Source organism: Uloborus diversus, chromosome 1, assembly GCF_026930045.1.
Source record: "Uloborus diversus isolate 005 chromosome 1, Udiv.v.3.1, whole genome shotgun sequence".
Taxonomy (NCBI): Eukaryota; Metazoa; Arthropoda; class Arachnida; order Araneae; family Uloboridae; genus Uloborus; species Uloborus diversus.
In genome coordinates, this window is record NC_072731.1 from 135,037,492 (window position 1) to 135,055,306 (window position 17,815).

Here is a 17,815-nt window from a genome sequence, read left to right on the forward strand (position 1 = left end):
CTATTGTCAGTCTGCAGTCTAGTTACGTTCAGGAAAGTTCACTACAAGGAGTAAATTTCTTGCAAGTTTAGTAACAACGCATCAACGAATTAAAATCAACTTGTAAGTTCCTGCTTTGCATATATGCGCCACGCGTGATGTGTGACGAGTTGGATCTTTACATATAATATTTTCAAGGCTCGATTAATAAGTGGGTGATCCTAAACAAACATTTTTCGGAGGTCCTCTGCAGTCAAAATTTATAAACGAAAGTATTAGTGGAGAAGCGGGGGAGGGGGGGGGGGGTTCAGAGGTGTTGAGGTGTTGACCCACTCATTCAAAATACTTGAGAGACAGAACATCCCACACTTGTACACCTAAAAAAGGTTAAAAAAACAAAGGAGAATACCTTAATTTTCTTTCATTTTATTAAATAACAGACTATACTACAATTTTAGTCTTTTTGAGGCTCTTAAAAATTGGGGATCCATAGCCAACAGCCTAATTGGTCTCCTTAGTAATGGAGCTCTGATTTATTTGTATAATACAACATGAATAAAAATTCCATGTTTCGTTTATTATTTGATCAATGGATGAAACTTTAACCCTTGTCACACGTATTTCAATCTTATGTTTTAGAAATTTGAGTTTCTATGCAAAAACTGATTCCATATTTGAATTTAGCGCACCAAATTCATCCAAAATCAGAACCAAATACCCGTGCACCAAAATGACTGCTGTCCTGTGTTATTACTAAAATGCAAGAATTTTTAACATGACTTTTTAAACCATTCAGTAACATAACGTGAAGTCAACTTTTAAATTGCGAGTGGTCTGGCTTAACACTTTTTGTCGTTTCTTTATTTTATTTTAGTTTGTTGTTATTTTTTTATTTATTTAATTATTTGTTTAGTTTTCAAAACTTTAAAGTTGACTTTGTTTTATCACATTCTTACCCTTCAAATTCTTTATACATACTTCATTAAAAACAACTAAGTTTTGAATCACATTTCGGCCAATTTTACGCTTTATCTGATGTCGAGAAAAATTTCTCTATGCGTAACAATTTCTTAATACTAATGTTACAAATAAACACTATAAGTATTGATTTCGAATATTTTAAAATGACTAATAGCATCGTTTAAATAACTTTGCACGTTCTTTAGATGATTTTTGAAATACATTGCGTTGTCGTATACTAAAATTTCAGTTTCTTTATTTCCAGGGAATTCTAAAACCCAATGCATACATCGCTACCCAAGGTAAGGAAGTCATTTTTTTTCTTTAAAATCCTAGTTTAACTTAATGCAAAAACTGTAATATAACATGGAGTCGAGTGCATGCTTCCCAGTGGGCTAAAAAATATACAGCTGAAACACTATTTAGTTAAATAGTCACTCTTCCATATCGAAATAACTGTTTCTTTTATAGGTCCAAATGAACACACCATACCCGACTTTTGGCGAGCTGTTTGGGAACAAAAGTCACACGTTATCGTCATGCTCACAAAAGTGTTCGATTTTATTAGGGTGAGTATCTTGTTGTTATTTTTCAAAACCTTTTTTTTAATTAAAAAAATGTACATGGATGGAAAAAAAATTACATAAGCTTTTAATACAAGAAAAAGTAAATATTTGGATAAAAATGTTTTCTGAAAAAGGTTTTTTTTTTTTTAAACCTTTATCTAAATACCAGACAATTTTCTTTGGGATCACAGGCAACACCCAATAGATGGTTTCAAAACGGAATGAAGCATTTAAGGGCTCATGATATGGGCTCTGGGGTGCAAGGCAGGTGTTCCAGTTAGATGGTCAGCCGAACGCGGAACCCCAAGGGTGTATTTCCAAGCACGCTTGGTACTCATTTTATGGACTCACGGCAAGGGAGAAGGGATGAATGGCTGAGTCGACCATGCCCAACCCGAGAATCGAATACGGGCCTGCGGTGTGGAAGCGCGATGTCCTACCACTAAGATACTAAGCTTCCAATATGATGTATAATTTAGAAAAAGAAATTTCATTCATAGATTCGTGGGTTGAAACTTTAATAGTGGCAACAGTTTATTTACATCTAATGCAAAAATGATACGTGGTCACCAAGTCTTGCAGTCCTTCAATATAAACACCAACATCGTGTACAACCCGTTTGCAATGTTTGGAAGTCATAGGACACCTGTAGCAACGCCTGTTCAATCGGTACTTCAAATGGAGTGGTTTATTACCGCAGGAATCTCTGAAACAGCTCTGAAGCGAATTCCTCGAATTTTTCCTTCCTTTTAGGCATTAAGTCTAAGTCACTTGTGACTTTAAGCCACTTTAAGTCACTTATGACTTCGACTTCATTCCTAACACGAAGGAATCTCTCTGTGGAATTCGTTTCAGAACTGCTCCAGAGATTCCTAGGGCAGTAGACCGCTCCATTCAAAGTACCGACAGAACAGGCGTTGCTACAGATGTCCTATGGCTATCACATCGTCGGAAACGGGTTGTACACAATGCTGGTGACTGTATTGGAGGACTAAAACTTGGTGGCATGCATCACTTTCGTATTAGATGTAAATAAATAGTTATGTCTATTAAAGTTTCCAACCCTCGTATATGTTGCCTCATTATGATTTTTCCAGTTTCTAATCATCTCAGTTTCATCATCACCAGTTTCTAATAATTTTTCAATAACTACTGAACACAAAACATTTATATGACTTACAACAAAGAAATAAGATATAATTAGTGCATAAACTTTAAGATGACTAAAAAGTAAGAACTACGGGAAAACATTCAATATACCCCTTTTAGCAGGCAGGAGACTTTTCTTAATCGTTCCGAACAAGGTTATTGTTTTGAGATTATCGTAGAAAATTTCAGTCCGACGCTAAGATTATTGCCAATAAAAATGTTTCTCTCGATACCAGAAATAAAATTTCATTATTGCTGTCTTAGAAACGCCAACTAAATTACTTCGCTCGTCATTTCAAAAGTAAATTTTGCTTCTTTAAGAGTATGATAATTAAATCACAATATGAAAGAATATTACTTTTTAAAATTTAATTTACTGTTTCGATGAACTCTAACGAGGGGAAACGTAAATAGTTTACAATTAAGCACATATACAAGATATTTTCAAAGAAATCCTCTCCGTATTTTGCCCCATAAGCAGTTTTAAATATTAATTTACACGTATAAACTAAGCGTAAAGTTTTAATGAAGCTCAAAGTTCTTGCTTTCGCTATTTATTTTTTGACTTCAAATTAATCAGCTTGTTAGAAAAATTCAATTAATTTCCTAGCGGAATATTTATTTGCGTGCTTTGAGCTTTTATTATGCCTTGCATATTTGTTCAAGAGCTATATATATATATATATATATATATATATATATATATATATATATATATATATATATATATATATATATATATATATATATATATATATATATATATATATATATATATATATATATATATATATATATATATATATATATATATATATATATATATATATATATATATATATATATATATATATATATATATATATATATATTGCAGTCTAGAATTCTTCAGTAATCAATACATAAGTCATTTCAATTCATTAAAATTTTAACCAAAACTTACGTTTGTTCTTAAGGATCCAGTGTAGCCTCAGGGAAAGTTTGTTTGCTTTAGTGGAACAACTATAGGCACTTGAAGAATTTTCCCCCCATACATGCTGAAATCCAAGTTTGTTTAGACAACAAAAAATGTTTTTGCCAATTTTATCACAAACAGATTTTAAACACAATACTAGTTCTTATTACTTTTAATCTATTTATTATTAACTTTTACATAACATTGAACAAAACTAAACTAACTTTTACATAAAATAAACTTAAACTTTATATGATAAAAAGTTTTTTAAAAAATGAATTTTTATTATTATAAATTCACATAGCAGTAAATTAAACACAACTTTAAAATATTTTTCAGCATACTCTTTTTTTTAAGTAAACTTTCAGTTAAATTTAAAATTACACTTTCATCTTTTATAATAAATAGGGGTTTCTACTGTATCATATTTGGATTAAATGCAAATAAATGCAAATAAATAGGTAATTATAATTGCGTTAAATTGCTTATGTTCTGGGCAAAATTTAATTTACTTTGTTACATTTGATTCAGATTTCTTTTTTTTTTCAGATTTTTTTTAAAAAAATAGTTCCCGATCAAATAATCCTAAAACATTTTATTTGTTAAGTAAAATACGAAACAGAGAACAACTTGGTTATAATAACTCAATTTTGTTCAAAGTGCAGTTATGAATACTTTTCCTACTGTGCTTAGCACGGCCTTATAGTTAACTAAAATTCTAATTTCAGTTTTGGTTCAGCTTTAGAAACCATTATGCAGTTTTGGTTTGGGTTTTCTGTTTCTATTGAAAAGACAAAAAAAAAAAAAAAATAGCTTTGCTTTGGACTTAGACTGCTTTGGAAAAAATCAAAACTCAATAGCTTTTATTTTCAGACAGTAAAGTTACATTGCAATGACTTGAAAACATGAAAAAATATAAATCATGTTTGAAAGTCGATAATTACTATTATTATTTCAAGTTTCAAAGACAACCTAAAATAAAATAATTAATTGTTATGATTAGACACACCTTAACCAATATTATTCGTTGAATTACGATTTGACTTATTTGTGGTGTTTGACCAAGAAAGAGCTCAGTTATAAAACAAAAAGGCTATTTTTTTAATTAAACTTACCTTTATGTATATTTCTGTCAAGCATAAAAAGATGTGTGGATTGCATATATTTTTTAATGCTTAACTCTTTATATGCTCCAAGAAAAACAGAGCTATTAAGAAACCCTCTTTTATCCACAAAAAAAATCAATTTTTCCATTTTTCCCAGGAAAAAAAAAACAGGTTTTTTTTCCACCACTTCAAAATTTCCGAAAAATTTGCATCTCTAATAATAATAATAATATTTACCAAAAAAATTACGAACTGAGGGCAAAAAATAATAATTATTAATATTTACACATTTGTTAACATGTATATTACTCTACATTAAAATTTATATTATAGAGAATTTATGGGAACTGTTTACACATGCCCCTGATATTGTGTCCACGAGTGCCCCATCATCTACTTTCCACAAAAATAAAGAATTCTCAATTTTATTTTTTTTTAACTAAATAGTGTGTTAAATTTTCTTAGATGTTCGTATAATGACTTGAAATAATATTAAGTTTACCTTATCAGTTAGTTTAGGATATGTTTTCGAATGAAGAAGGCAGAGATAGAGTTATACACAACACCTGCTAAAACAAAGAAGTTGTCATCACTGAAACATAAAATGGCTCGTCACGCTAAAATTTTGTCAAGAGATAGGACTCTCTTTCTCTCTCTCTCTCTGGTACTGCCATCACTTGAGAATTTTTCAAGATTTTTTGCGAGAAGTTATCATAGTAAAACATACCCTGTTCACGTGCGTCCCATGTTCACAAGTGTCCACTTTCCCCTACCAGCTTGTGAAAATATTTTCTTTTCTTTTTAATTTTCTTTTTCTTTCGTTCTTCTTCTTCTTTTTTTTCTTTTCCATTCTTTTCTTTGTCTTTTTTTCTAACTTTCAACTTTTCTTTCTTTTCTTTAATCTTAAATAAAGAAAAATGGCAGTAAACTATGTTCGAAAAGGTTTGCGTCCCACAAACGTTTTAGTGTATATCTTGTACTATGATTGAAATGCTTACATTAAACTCAAGTTTCCCAAAAACTGAAATGAAATCTTCAGTTTTAATAATATTTCTGAAGGAAAAAAATCGTGTTCTTCGTTTAAATGCTGCATAGAATATTGGAGAAATGCTTAAAATAACATGAAACCTTTTAGAAAAAGAAAATAGTTTGCTGAATCCTTCAAAGTTGACAGGATTGATCTGAGGAAAGAGCTCCTACTTTAAAAAATAAAAAAAGCACATTTTTCTGTCGTCACCTCTTTTCAGTTCTTGATCTTGTCACGTATATCCTCGGGTAATAGTTGAAATAAATATTCATACTGCCAAATATCGATAAAATATGTGTAAGGCACCAATGGTATTATTCTCATTTTCTGCGGTACCAAAAGTTTAATTGCTTGACTTCTAATGATAAATTTACGTGATCACTCTCAATACCATTATTCATGCATTTTTCATAACTAAAATAGGCATTTTATGTTATCTTTATTTACGTTTTAAAATGAAATGATGTGAGGCATTTAAGTTGACTAAGAATAATAACGCTTTGGAACTATTTGTAGCACAAACTCGGTTGAGCTTTATTTTGTTTATTAATTTGGTTATTTTTCAGCTACTTTAGAGTTTAATGGGTATGCTGATTTCTAAACTGTAGTTAATTCTTCCACGAATCGCCCCCTCCTTGTGAATGTGATCATTTTCCGCGGGAAAGTGCATAAAATAAATAGTTCTATTGTTTCTCTATTAGCGGATATATACGCATATACCGTTTTAAATAGAAATAAAGTGTTTTTATTTTATAAAATACTAGTACTAGTTACAAATTATAATTTACTTTATTGTCATGGCAAAAAAAAAACAGTAAAGTATGTATAATATTTCCGTGTTCATAAGCAACACAAATAGGAATTTTGGACTGGTTACGCAATGTATGCAATTATTGGCTCCCCTAAAACTCATTTTTTCGTAATATATTTTTCAAAAATTTTATGTGTTTCCTGAATTGGTCGCTTTGATATCTATACAGCTTAAAACTTGATTTGGTAACACTTAAGCCTTCTACACAAGAGGCGTTTAGTCGAATTAACCTTTCGAAAAAGTTGCCTGTCAATTGATTAACTGGCGTTTTTCGTTGTGTTCACTCGAGGCAACTTATTAGTAGAATCAACTTTTCTTTTAATAATCCGAAATTATTGGAGTAGTTGCCCCGCAACGCTGTTGAAACTGAACCGAGTTGACTTAAGTAGTTTACTCGTGTGTAGAGCAAATACTTTTGTCCCAATGAGTTGAAACAAGAAAGTTGATTCAACTCATCTGGATGAGAATGGTAGCGGCATTTGTATCTTACGAGCTGACTGTCGTGTGAAGGATGCCGGACGATTCCTTCAATTTCTAAATTGTTATATATCCTAATAACCGCCCGTTCGAAAGTTGATTCAACTGTGTTTCCACGCTTGAAGGAGGTATAAAATTGAGATAACTTTTGGATTCAGAGACCATAAGTTAGTCATAAAAAAGTCACAGTTCAAAGACAGACAAATGAATGTTCTCTAGTGCATGAGTCTTTTACTTAACTTCAATTTAAAAATTGGTTAAGAAGAGGCAAGAGATATGAATAAACCAGCTGCGTCGCCCGGCTTTGCACGGTGCATCTCGAAAAAAAAAGGTTATGTCAAGTGACGTGTGTTCAACAATCCGGCTTGAAAAAAAAATCAGTGAAATTGTGTGGCAGATTGCGGAAAATAACCAAAAAGGAAACATATTAAATCCCCCGATTACAGGAAAGCCTCAAAACAAAAGCCAGAATTTTATTTCTTCATATTCGAGAAAAACGGCAACATGTCTTTCTTCTCGATGATTTTCTTCAAGCTACAAATTTTAGTAAAAGCATTGCTGTGGAAAGTTGAGATGAAGCACTGAATAATAATTTGAATGGAGGAAAGCCTTCGAAAAATATGGATTTTGTGTCGAAATCTATGTGTTATAATTAACAGTTTTTAATCGATGTCTCCGCTAATTATTATCGGAGGATTATGTTAAATATATAGGCACTAGCAAACATATCCGGCGTTGTCTGGGTCAGTAGTAATTATGAGAAACAATCGTTACTTGCCCTTGTTTTCTGTTTTAAGCGAAAGAATTTAAAACAAACCTTTTTGACGTGATTAAAAATCGAGCTTCTTCCTTAATCATTAAACTAAAATAGCAATAAGTATAAAGAACAAAATAGTATTCAATTAGAAACGAAAGCACGACATTTAAGCATATACAAATTTGAAGAATTTCCGAAATATGAAATTAAACTTTACATGTTTAAAAAGATTTATCTGTTAGTACTTTCTTTTTTTTAATCTAAAACCTTCTCTGTATGGCTATTGAAGTACGAACTGTTTTAAAAAATGTAGCCGCCCGGTTCCCCTTACACTTGCTTTAGTTATTTTGGGAAATTTCAATTTTTGTAGGCACTTGGTGCAGTTTAAAATCTTACCAAATTTGCGAGAATCATTTTGGGACGCTTTCGGTAATACTCCCCCTCCTTACTAATTTTTATTATAGAAATATTGTTGCCAGATGCTGAGATACTTTTAGTCAAAATAAAATGGCGCTAAACGGTTTCAACCGAAATGTTTCCAAAATAGGTAGTAAAATTTGGCGGTTGTTTGAAATCGTGCAAAAAGAAAAATTAATGGAAGTTTTTGTGCGGTTTATGTATTTGACTAATTTAGTTGCTGAAAATTTTTTACACAGTTTTTTTTTTTTTTTTTTTTTTTAAGTATTTTTGATTGGCGATATTTTGTTTATATGGTGAAAGCTGAGAAACATTATTACGTAGTCTTTGGGCTCAAAAACAGCGACAGTGGAAAAAACTGCCAAATGCATCAGCTACTGAAATCTTTCTGAAATAATTCTGGCGATATTTGTACTGGTTGGTTAGATATAGTGAGCAAGTGTCCAATCAGCATAAATAATGATAATAAACCATTAATTACATAAGTTCCGTTTGAAAGTAAAATGATCAGTCAAATCCATTTATTTTTAGCCAATCTTGTGGAAAAACGTTACTTTAAGATTTGACTTGAGAAAAGCCTCAAAAAGTCAGACGAAACGCAAAAATATTCAACAATACAACAATTCTTGGGAGTTGAGATGACACACTAAGTAATGACTTGGGTTGATGAAAGCCTTCGAACAGGGAACAAAAAAGCTCATAACTCGTTTTTTATACAACTTATAAACTTCGAACACATGCTATCTTCAGCAGAAAAATTTGCGCTTTCGATGGACATATAATGTTAATATATGCACGTTTTTTTCCAGCCCCATATTGGGACATTTATGCGAAAATTGGGACTAAAATTGGAATAAAAAGGGAACTATCAATTGGATTTTTTTCGAACTGGTCTATAAACCTTCCCAGTACCAAACTGAACAAACGGTGAAAGTTTCAGCCAAATCTGCGGGGTAGTTTCTGAGATCTTAGGGAACAAATTTACCAAACTCCATTTTTATATATATAGATAAAGACAGGAAAATTACAAATCCATCGATACTTGGTTCTATAGTCAGTTTACTGGCGTTCGGAAGAAGTAACTCGGACATAGATAGATAGATAGGTAGGTGAGAGCGGGGATAAAAGTTCCGCTGCTTTGAAATAGCTCAATGAAGAAAAAAGATAATTGTATTTTGTAAGTACCTGGTAAAATGGAATATTGCAGCGCACCGATGGCAGCCATATTAGCCAGGCCAGTGCCGTCCGGTATATTGAAAGCCGAGCATATGTATCACAGAACTACTTTTGTAAATATTTTCGTTTTTGAACTTTTTGGTCTTTTTTACGAATTTTAATAGATAGTGTTTCGTTCTTTGGTGTTTTTATGCAAATATAGATTGTTCATACTAATATGCTTCGCTGAAACGATTTACGTTTCGTTATCTTGCCTATAATTTAATTTTTCAAGCACATGTGCTTGTGGGGCTAGTTGTTCCTTCTTTGTGGGGCAAGTTGTTCCGAGGAACAACTAACCCCAAAGAACTCATTGCCCCTATTTATCTGTCAGCAGTGCAGTTTACAAAAACACAATATTATATGTAAATATTCATCACCGTGAAACATAGAAATCGGAGAATGTCGACTCTCACCAGTGATTGACCGAAAATATTTGGTCGTTCTCTTATAAACAGATAGAAAAACATGAAATTTTTATGTGCGTAAATGCAAAAAACGAATCGCTCAGTACTACAAACGAACATAGAAAATCCTGCAAACAGATCAAACAAATCAAATCAACTTAGGTTACGCCGAAAACGTTTAAAGCAGGAGAATTTTTTCAAGCAAAACTGGCTCGGTCACTCGTTTACAAGCATGTAGAGTATATATATGTACAAATCGGGTTTCAACTTGCCAGATTTCGGGGACCCAGGAGTGTTTGATGTCTTCGGGAAAAGAAGGGAAGAAAGGAAATGGAATGGTCAAAAAATAGATCTTGCACGTGTTAAGTTAAGATGAGTATTTTCAAAATTCAGCAATTTATAAACACAAAAATAAATAAATAAGTAAATGAACAATCAATAAACAAATTAACAATAACAATATCCGCCCGCGAGTAATCAGGAGGTTTGTTTTTACCATTCGCACTAATATCTTCTACGGATCGTCTGCGAAGTATCGTATCATTTATAGTCAAAGATGGTTTTCTGTTATGATTGCTGACAGAACTAGTTATCATAGCTTATTAGCTGCAGAAAATGATAAATATTTTATTTAATTTTACTTCATTATTCTATTTTTACTATGTTAATATAATATAATTATGCTATACTTATTAACTGCGCCTTAATACATGCATTTGTACTTAAAAGGTAATCATTAAACCTACAAATACAAGACATCAATGCTAAAATGTAAAATAAGTTTAGTTTGTTTTAAGTTAAAATATATATATATATATATTTGATTTAACATTTTTTTTTATCACAAATTATAACTTTAACAAATTACTCGTCTCGAAACGATGCTCATGTCGAAATCATCTTCATTTTAATATCGGAGCAACTTGCTCCACCTGCGGAACAAGTAGCCCCAAGAAGGGGCAAGTTGTTCCTTCTTGACTTTCGGTACTATAAAATTAATTATAAAAAGATCTTACAAAATACTACACAAAAAAAAGTTGTCACATCATAGGGGCATATATATTACTCTATTTTATATATAATCTCAGAATAATAATTCTAAAACTACATTTTCCTACAAATTTTGAGATTGATTAAAAAACGGAACTCCTAGACCCGCTATCCCTGACATACGCGCAGTTTTTAATTATGTAAGATTGGAAGCAAAGAAGAGTCGCCTGCTAGAATAAACTACCTTAAAAACAGAACAATAACATTTGAAACGTAAAATTTCTCAAGCAAGATAAGATAGTCATGAATGAGTCTGCCGAAAAGTGTCTATTGTAAAAGATGGCCACGATGTAGAAGTTTCGGCAAAACACAGGTAAAAGAAAACACATTGAGTTAGTACAGGGATATTTTTCCTCCACGTAAATTTTTATTTTAATTGCCTCTTACAGACATAATGTATCTTTCATAGTCGCAATTAGCCTTGAAATAACTTGCAAAGAGACCTGAAATATCGTCTTCTCTGTAGCAGTCGAAGCGTCATTTAATCTGAATAATTCCAGATAGCAAAGAAATGCACCACTTTTCGTGATTGTAGTGCCCGTTTCAAAGTGGTTTCTGAGCACTCGAGAAAGAATACTGACAGTTCGGCAGGTTTAGCGAGTGGTGTAGAGTGATGTGGCTCTGTTCTTTCGAAATTCCGGCTTTTGTGAGAGTGGCAGTGAAATAAGTGCTGTATAAAGAGAGGTTTTGATGAGAAAAGATGCCAATAAAGAGGATTTATTGCAATTTTAAGTTAGATAGCAGTTTTTCTTTATTATTATTTAATTATTATTATTATTATACAGAACTACTTAAAGTAAGCAATTTAGTAAATATTGAAAAATAAAAAAATAATAGTAGAGTTACGTGATGAGGATGCCTGTCGATCTGTACGTCCCCCTAACAAATGACTTTTGGAGAAAACCAATTTCTTGATTACAACAACTTCTCATTCAAATTTTGAGCAATTCATAAAATTTTATCGTTAGGCTTTACGAAATTTGAATACACTTTTTTGACGTAAATGATTTATTATTTTTTTTATTTAAATCCGTTTATTTATTTTCTCGCAACAGTTATAAACAAAAAATCTTATTCAAAATCTTAAAATTACCTGCTTTTTGTGTTATATAAAATGTGTTCTTACCTTTTTGGTTTATTTATCTCTTATTTTTAATCTATTCAAACATAAATTCTATATATTGTAGGAGTGTTTTTGTAATTTAATTCTCTTACTTGTTTCACCGACGTTTGTATGCATAAACATTGCGAAAAATTGTTTGAAGGGAAAATGTTTCCTATAAAAAAATCATAAATTGTTGAAATTTCTTTATAACGTAATTTCTAATAGTTTGAGGGAATGAATTTAATATTGTTTATCTTCTCTAATTCTTTTCTTTAGACATAAAATAGTCATATTTTATTTAGAAAGCAGTTTTAAGAGTTTGAAGGGATTTACGGAAGATATTTAGCTGATGGTAGAAAGTTGATATTGATTTGATGGGAAAGTTTGTTTACTGAGTTTAAAACAAACGTCTTATTACTTATCGCTTAAACTCAAAACTAGCATACTTTTGCTGTTGTCTTGTGCCGGCTAGGTTAGCAATTTGGTGTGCACTGCTTTCCTTTGTCAACTGTACCGTCGTTTGGCGTGAAGCCCGACTTCCACAGTACACACATGCCGTAAGGACCCGTTTATAGGGTAGGCAACCATTCACAGCATAACAACACATTCACACAAAGAAGGATTAAGGACAGGAAAGAGAAAGTACATTCATGCCCTAGCTGAGATTCGAACCCGGGATCTCTCCATTGCAGTTAGACTTCTCTGACCACCAAACAAAGTATAAGAATAAATAAACATACATTTAAAAACCGTTTTGTTTCCAAACGAAATCGCTTATGCAGCAGGAACAACTAAGATGGCAGCTTATATAATCCACGCCTAATAATATTTGAGCTTGGATTAACTGTTATTCACGAACAATAAATTAATTTTAATCTTCAATAACTATTGAAAAGTAATTTTGCTATTATCTCAGAAATTTACATCAAATATTCATTCGGAGAGGCTTACGTGTTCAATGATGAACGCGCAAAAGAATTCATGCAGGTATTTTCTTCTACGAAATAAGCTGCTTCTGAAAGAAATCAAGCAGATAGCTTTCAAGTTTTACGAATGACGCTCAAGTAATCAGCTCAGGCTCAATTCCAGCGCCTTAAATGTCTGGAGAAAATCCTTTGAAGGAATTAATCGGCTTTAAATGCCATGAAAGTTAGGGAAATAGATACATTGTTGAAGTCATTTTCCATCATTTGTTCTTGTTATAATGTCTTGAAGCGTGCTGATGGATCTTACTGAAAATGTCAGGAGAATTGAGAATATGTTTTCGTAATAGGTACCGTACCATAATGTAATTTCGGTATAATGCTTAATGCTTGGGATTGTAGTGTTATTTTGTCTCTAATATTTCGAGCGCTTAGTACCAAAACCAGTTCAAACTTTTTAAATACTTTACACGACAGACAAAAGATTGTTTCACGTGCTCTGCCCATGTCGATCATCCAAAAAGATTTTTTTTCTTTAAAAAACATTTTGTGATCGACTTTAGTTTTGTTTTATTTTCTACATTAACAGTATTATCCCGTTATTTGCAAATAAAAATGACTTGGATTGATCTCGTTTCTTAGCAAATGCACATACTTAATTTTCTATTCGTTTATTTTCAATACATATCCCAATTAAATTCATATTTCTTTTTTTTTTTTTTTTCATGTGCTTGCCCGTACAATTAAAAATGTGACCGTGGTGGCTTGATCAATATGGCGCCGGGCTCGTAACTGCAAAGTTTCGGGTTCGATGCCAGCCGGTAGAAGATCCTCAGTGTTCACTGTTGATAACTGGGGCGCAATAAATATGTCGTGGTCATAAAGTCCTTCACATAAAATCAATACCTCTGGTGGTGCTAAACATATCTTCTGGTTTGGTTCTAAATTTCGAAATACGGATAGATGGTGCTTCTATTTATCATGTGCTGTCTGAGCCAACTCGGATTTCCTCCTAAATAGTGATCTTTAAAACGGAAGACGTCCCTCACTACCTTAACTCGACTGGCAAATGCTACTCGGAATCGGTTTACCTAGCGATATTAGTGAGAACGAAAAAAGCATATTGATTGAGCTGATTTTTAATTAAAACACGGTTTTGGCAATGGTTTTTGACCTGATTGGGGCGGATTCGTTCCATATCGCTATGCGTTGCCATAGTCCAGAAAAAGGAAGCATTAAGTTCTAGAAACAAAACTTTTGAAAAATCGTGGATTGAGCTGACTTTGGTTCTAAACACCTCGCTTATCGATTTATAGCAAAAGTGTTCAAACATAGATAGGTGAAGAACTACAATTTAAACTCTTAAAACCTCTGTAAATGGCATTTAAATTAATTTTTTTCCAGGTCATACGAAAATTTCGGTTTTCCTTTTAGTTGTCTTTCTCCATTCTCATAAAAGATCATTTTTATCAATGTAAAGTTTTTCTAAAAGCTTGTTAACATCCGACTAGCGATTTCCAGTGGAATATACCTTTTATTTATAGCCTGTTGGAATGAAACACGAAGACTTATCGATTTCTTGAAGCGTACAGAATCGTAATAATTCAACCTTTCTGATTAAAATGTCTATAGATCACTTTGGTCCTATCAGAGATTTATATAATGTGGACATATGTCATACGTGCATTGAAGATCGGAAGGCGATTTCTATTAAAAAACAGCAATATTAACCTAACCTTTCTACGACGATTTCAATGGGTAAAATGCGCATAAAATGCTGGTAAAGTGGAAGGTTTTCATGAAAAGCATTATTGAAATATTTTAAACTATTCGAAAATGTATTGCTGCAAAAGAATCCTGATGAAAATGCTATCAGATTGCTATTTCTGTGGTTTACAGAATTAAAATGTTTTGAATCTTTAATGTGTGTGCATATACGTGCACTGAAGTAAAGTTGCTAGCTTCTCATAAGTTCTAGGATTTAATTATCTCACTTGTAAATACTCGAAAAGTCTGCAATAGTTTTCGATTATGAATATAAATAAGTATATTTTTCCTTCATATCAAGGAAACTTCTTATCAATACACTGTTAAAAATTTTCCAGAATATTTACGGTAATTGTTACTGGCATCCATGTTGCCACTAACTATTACCGTAAAAATCAAATATTACTGTAAAATTATACGGTTTCCTCGGTAGGCCATAGCAACCAATTGGAGCTATGATCGCTTATTTCTCCGTTATAAATTACCGTAAAAATCAGCGATGCTGTAAGTCCGCCATTTTACAGTAACAAGTACCAGAAAATCTTCCTGAATTTTTAACAGTGTAACATGATCACCATAACAATAAGCAGTTAAAAACGTGGTTAAGCTGTTTGAGATTTTGCATTAAAATTACACCTAAGTAGAACATTTTTGTAGGTCACAAAAACAAAAAATAGTACCAAAGACGCCTAAATTTTATATCCCAATTGGAAGACCAGAGGCTGTAGTGCATAAAGCCCGGCCACAGTTTAAAACTCAGTCAAGAATGGAGAATATTGATCGATATAGCTCCTCTTCCGATTATATCCAAGTAGTTCGGACCTCACTTAGCTGTAGCCTTCTCTCTCTACGATCCATAGTATTACCAAACAATATAGAAATATCTTTGGTATGACTCTATGATCGGCCCTGTTTAGCCAAATATGTACTCCAACAGTAGTCGGTCATTTGGGTTGTTACAAAATTACCTTACAATGGTATATTAATGATGGTTAGCCTAAATTTCATAAAGTTTCCTATTTTGTAAATGATAATAGGAAATTATTAAAATAGAAGGATTAATGATTTGAGTGAATGAATTTGACATTGTTTGTACGACAGTTTATTTTTCTTTTTTGAAAATAAAGTAATTTTATGCAAATGCCGAATTAACTTCTAATTTTTTACTTTTTAAGGTTTTTTTTTCTAAATTAGTGATTTATGCCAATCGATGCTTCATAATTACTAAATTTATTTTGTCTGGTATCAATTAGCACTTGCAGAGAAACTGGCGTATGAAACACTCGTATCAAATATTGTAGTTACATTCCATAAGCTTTGTATTTCATGACTATTTATTAGCGAATTCTCCATTCTCGTTTTTCCCTCTCATTTCTTTTTCCACGCCATTTTCTGCCGTGTTTTATATTTGTACTTCATTTTATGTGTCTTCATAGTTTTATGTCTTAAATACCAACAGTTTTTGCTTTTTATCTCGCTACATAAATTAACCAAATTTTCTATAACAATGCTACAAAATATATAAATTCCTTTCAATAAAATGTACATATTTTATGTCATCTCAATGAAAATTAAACGAAAATTCGTTTTAAATCTTTACATAGAAAGCTTTGTCAGGCTTCTAAAGGATTATAAAGGAACAATTATTCATATGTTGCGTTTAAAGAGATCGTAAAACTATTTCACATGTGGAATTTAATAGGTAGCATCAATATTTTCATTGCTCCTGGTTCTTTCATTAATAAAAGTGAATATTTTCTTTTTCAAGATGCGTGATAAAATATTTGTAGATTACTCTCCTTTATTTTTTTAACAAAATAATTTTTCCACTTATATTTCTTAGTGTTTTTGTCTGCAATAGTATCTGTTTGATAAACAGCTGAAACAAAAGTATGGATTGATGACAGTTACATACTCTTTTAGTAAACAAGCAACTTTGCTATACTTGTTTTGGTAGCTAGCACCAGGAAATGAAAATGAATACCCTCTTTAATAACACTTTTGATGTCTCAGTGGTAACTTTGAGAAAATAAATCACTTGAAATTCTCTCAGACAACATTTTGTAATCAACCAGCTGCAGGTAATGACTCAATAATCCTAGAATTGCAGCACAGAAAGCGAATAAGCTCATTTTAAACGGGTACTTTACACTATACAGTGCACTCTACCCCTCCTATTCCCCAAGGACCGTTCAGATGCCTCTGGCTCGTTACCGAGCCCTGAAATATCGAATTTTATAGCAAATTTACTGAAAACTCTGTTCGCGCTGGTTTAATATTAAACAGCCGGCTCTCCGGAGTGGAGGGCAGCATAAAAGGGTAGAAACATCAAATGACTTGATTTTGGGTTGTTTAATGACACTCCGGGACCTTTGAGCTCTCAGAAATGAGATGAATACAGGAATGTCGGAGCGCCATTTAGGAATTGTATAGAAGTCCTTGCGCTGCTGTACTTAACCTTTCCTCGTAATTTTAGAGAGTTGCTCTGAGGGCTCAAAGAATTTCATCTACGTCCGCAAGATTCATTTCATTACTTTGAAGGAATTTAAACGCTATGTTCTCGTGGAAACCGTATTTTGAATTACTAAAAATGCATTCAGTGTAATTCAGTTGCATAACTAGAAATCTCTGCAACAGGAATTTGATCCTGGATGTGGTACCACTTTATTAAAGCGTAATGAATCCCTCTTTGTTGCATAATTAACAATATTCACTATTGTTTCTGCACATTCTTATATGTATCTAAAACGTTCTCTCCTATTCGGCCAGAGAATATTCTAGTGGCAAAGCATTTCAATCATGAAAGCATTTTCTGTTTCACTGCTGTAGTTGAAAAAACATATTTTTGTGGACGCACCCTCTTTTATTGAGTAGATGCCATGGTTGCAAATTTTTGTTAGGAAAAAAACCTTATTTCGGATTACTTATGCTACCTTTAAGTCAAAAAAGAGACGTTTATTTTTCAAAAGGTGGTTTCAAACTAATTAACATTAAATGTACGTTATTTTTAAAAGAATAAGCCAAACACTTTGGGGGACAGCATCTCCCCGCCTTTTCTTCCTACTACAGCACTGCTGTGTTGTAATAAGCTAGAAGCTCATTTATAATTTATCCAAAACCATAACGAGATGCATCAAATTTTCA

General features: G+C 32.2%; 1 protein-coding gene across 1 annotated transcript in view; it reads left to right on the top strand.

Annotated features, from left to right (window-relative positions):
* Nucleotides 1-17,815, top strand: part of LOC129235201 (receptor-type tyrosine-protein phosphatase kappa-like) — a 115,232-nt gene that overhangs the window by 45,006 nt on the left and 52,411 nt on the right. The window contains 2 exon segments of the mRNA XM_054868911.1: nt 1,205-1,241; nt 1,411-1,508. Of these exon segments, the coding sequence (XP_054724886.1) occupies nt 1,205-1,241; nt 1,411-1,508 (135 nt within the window).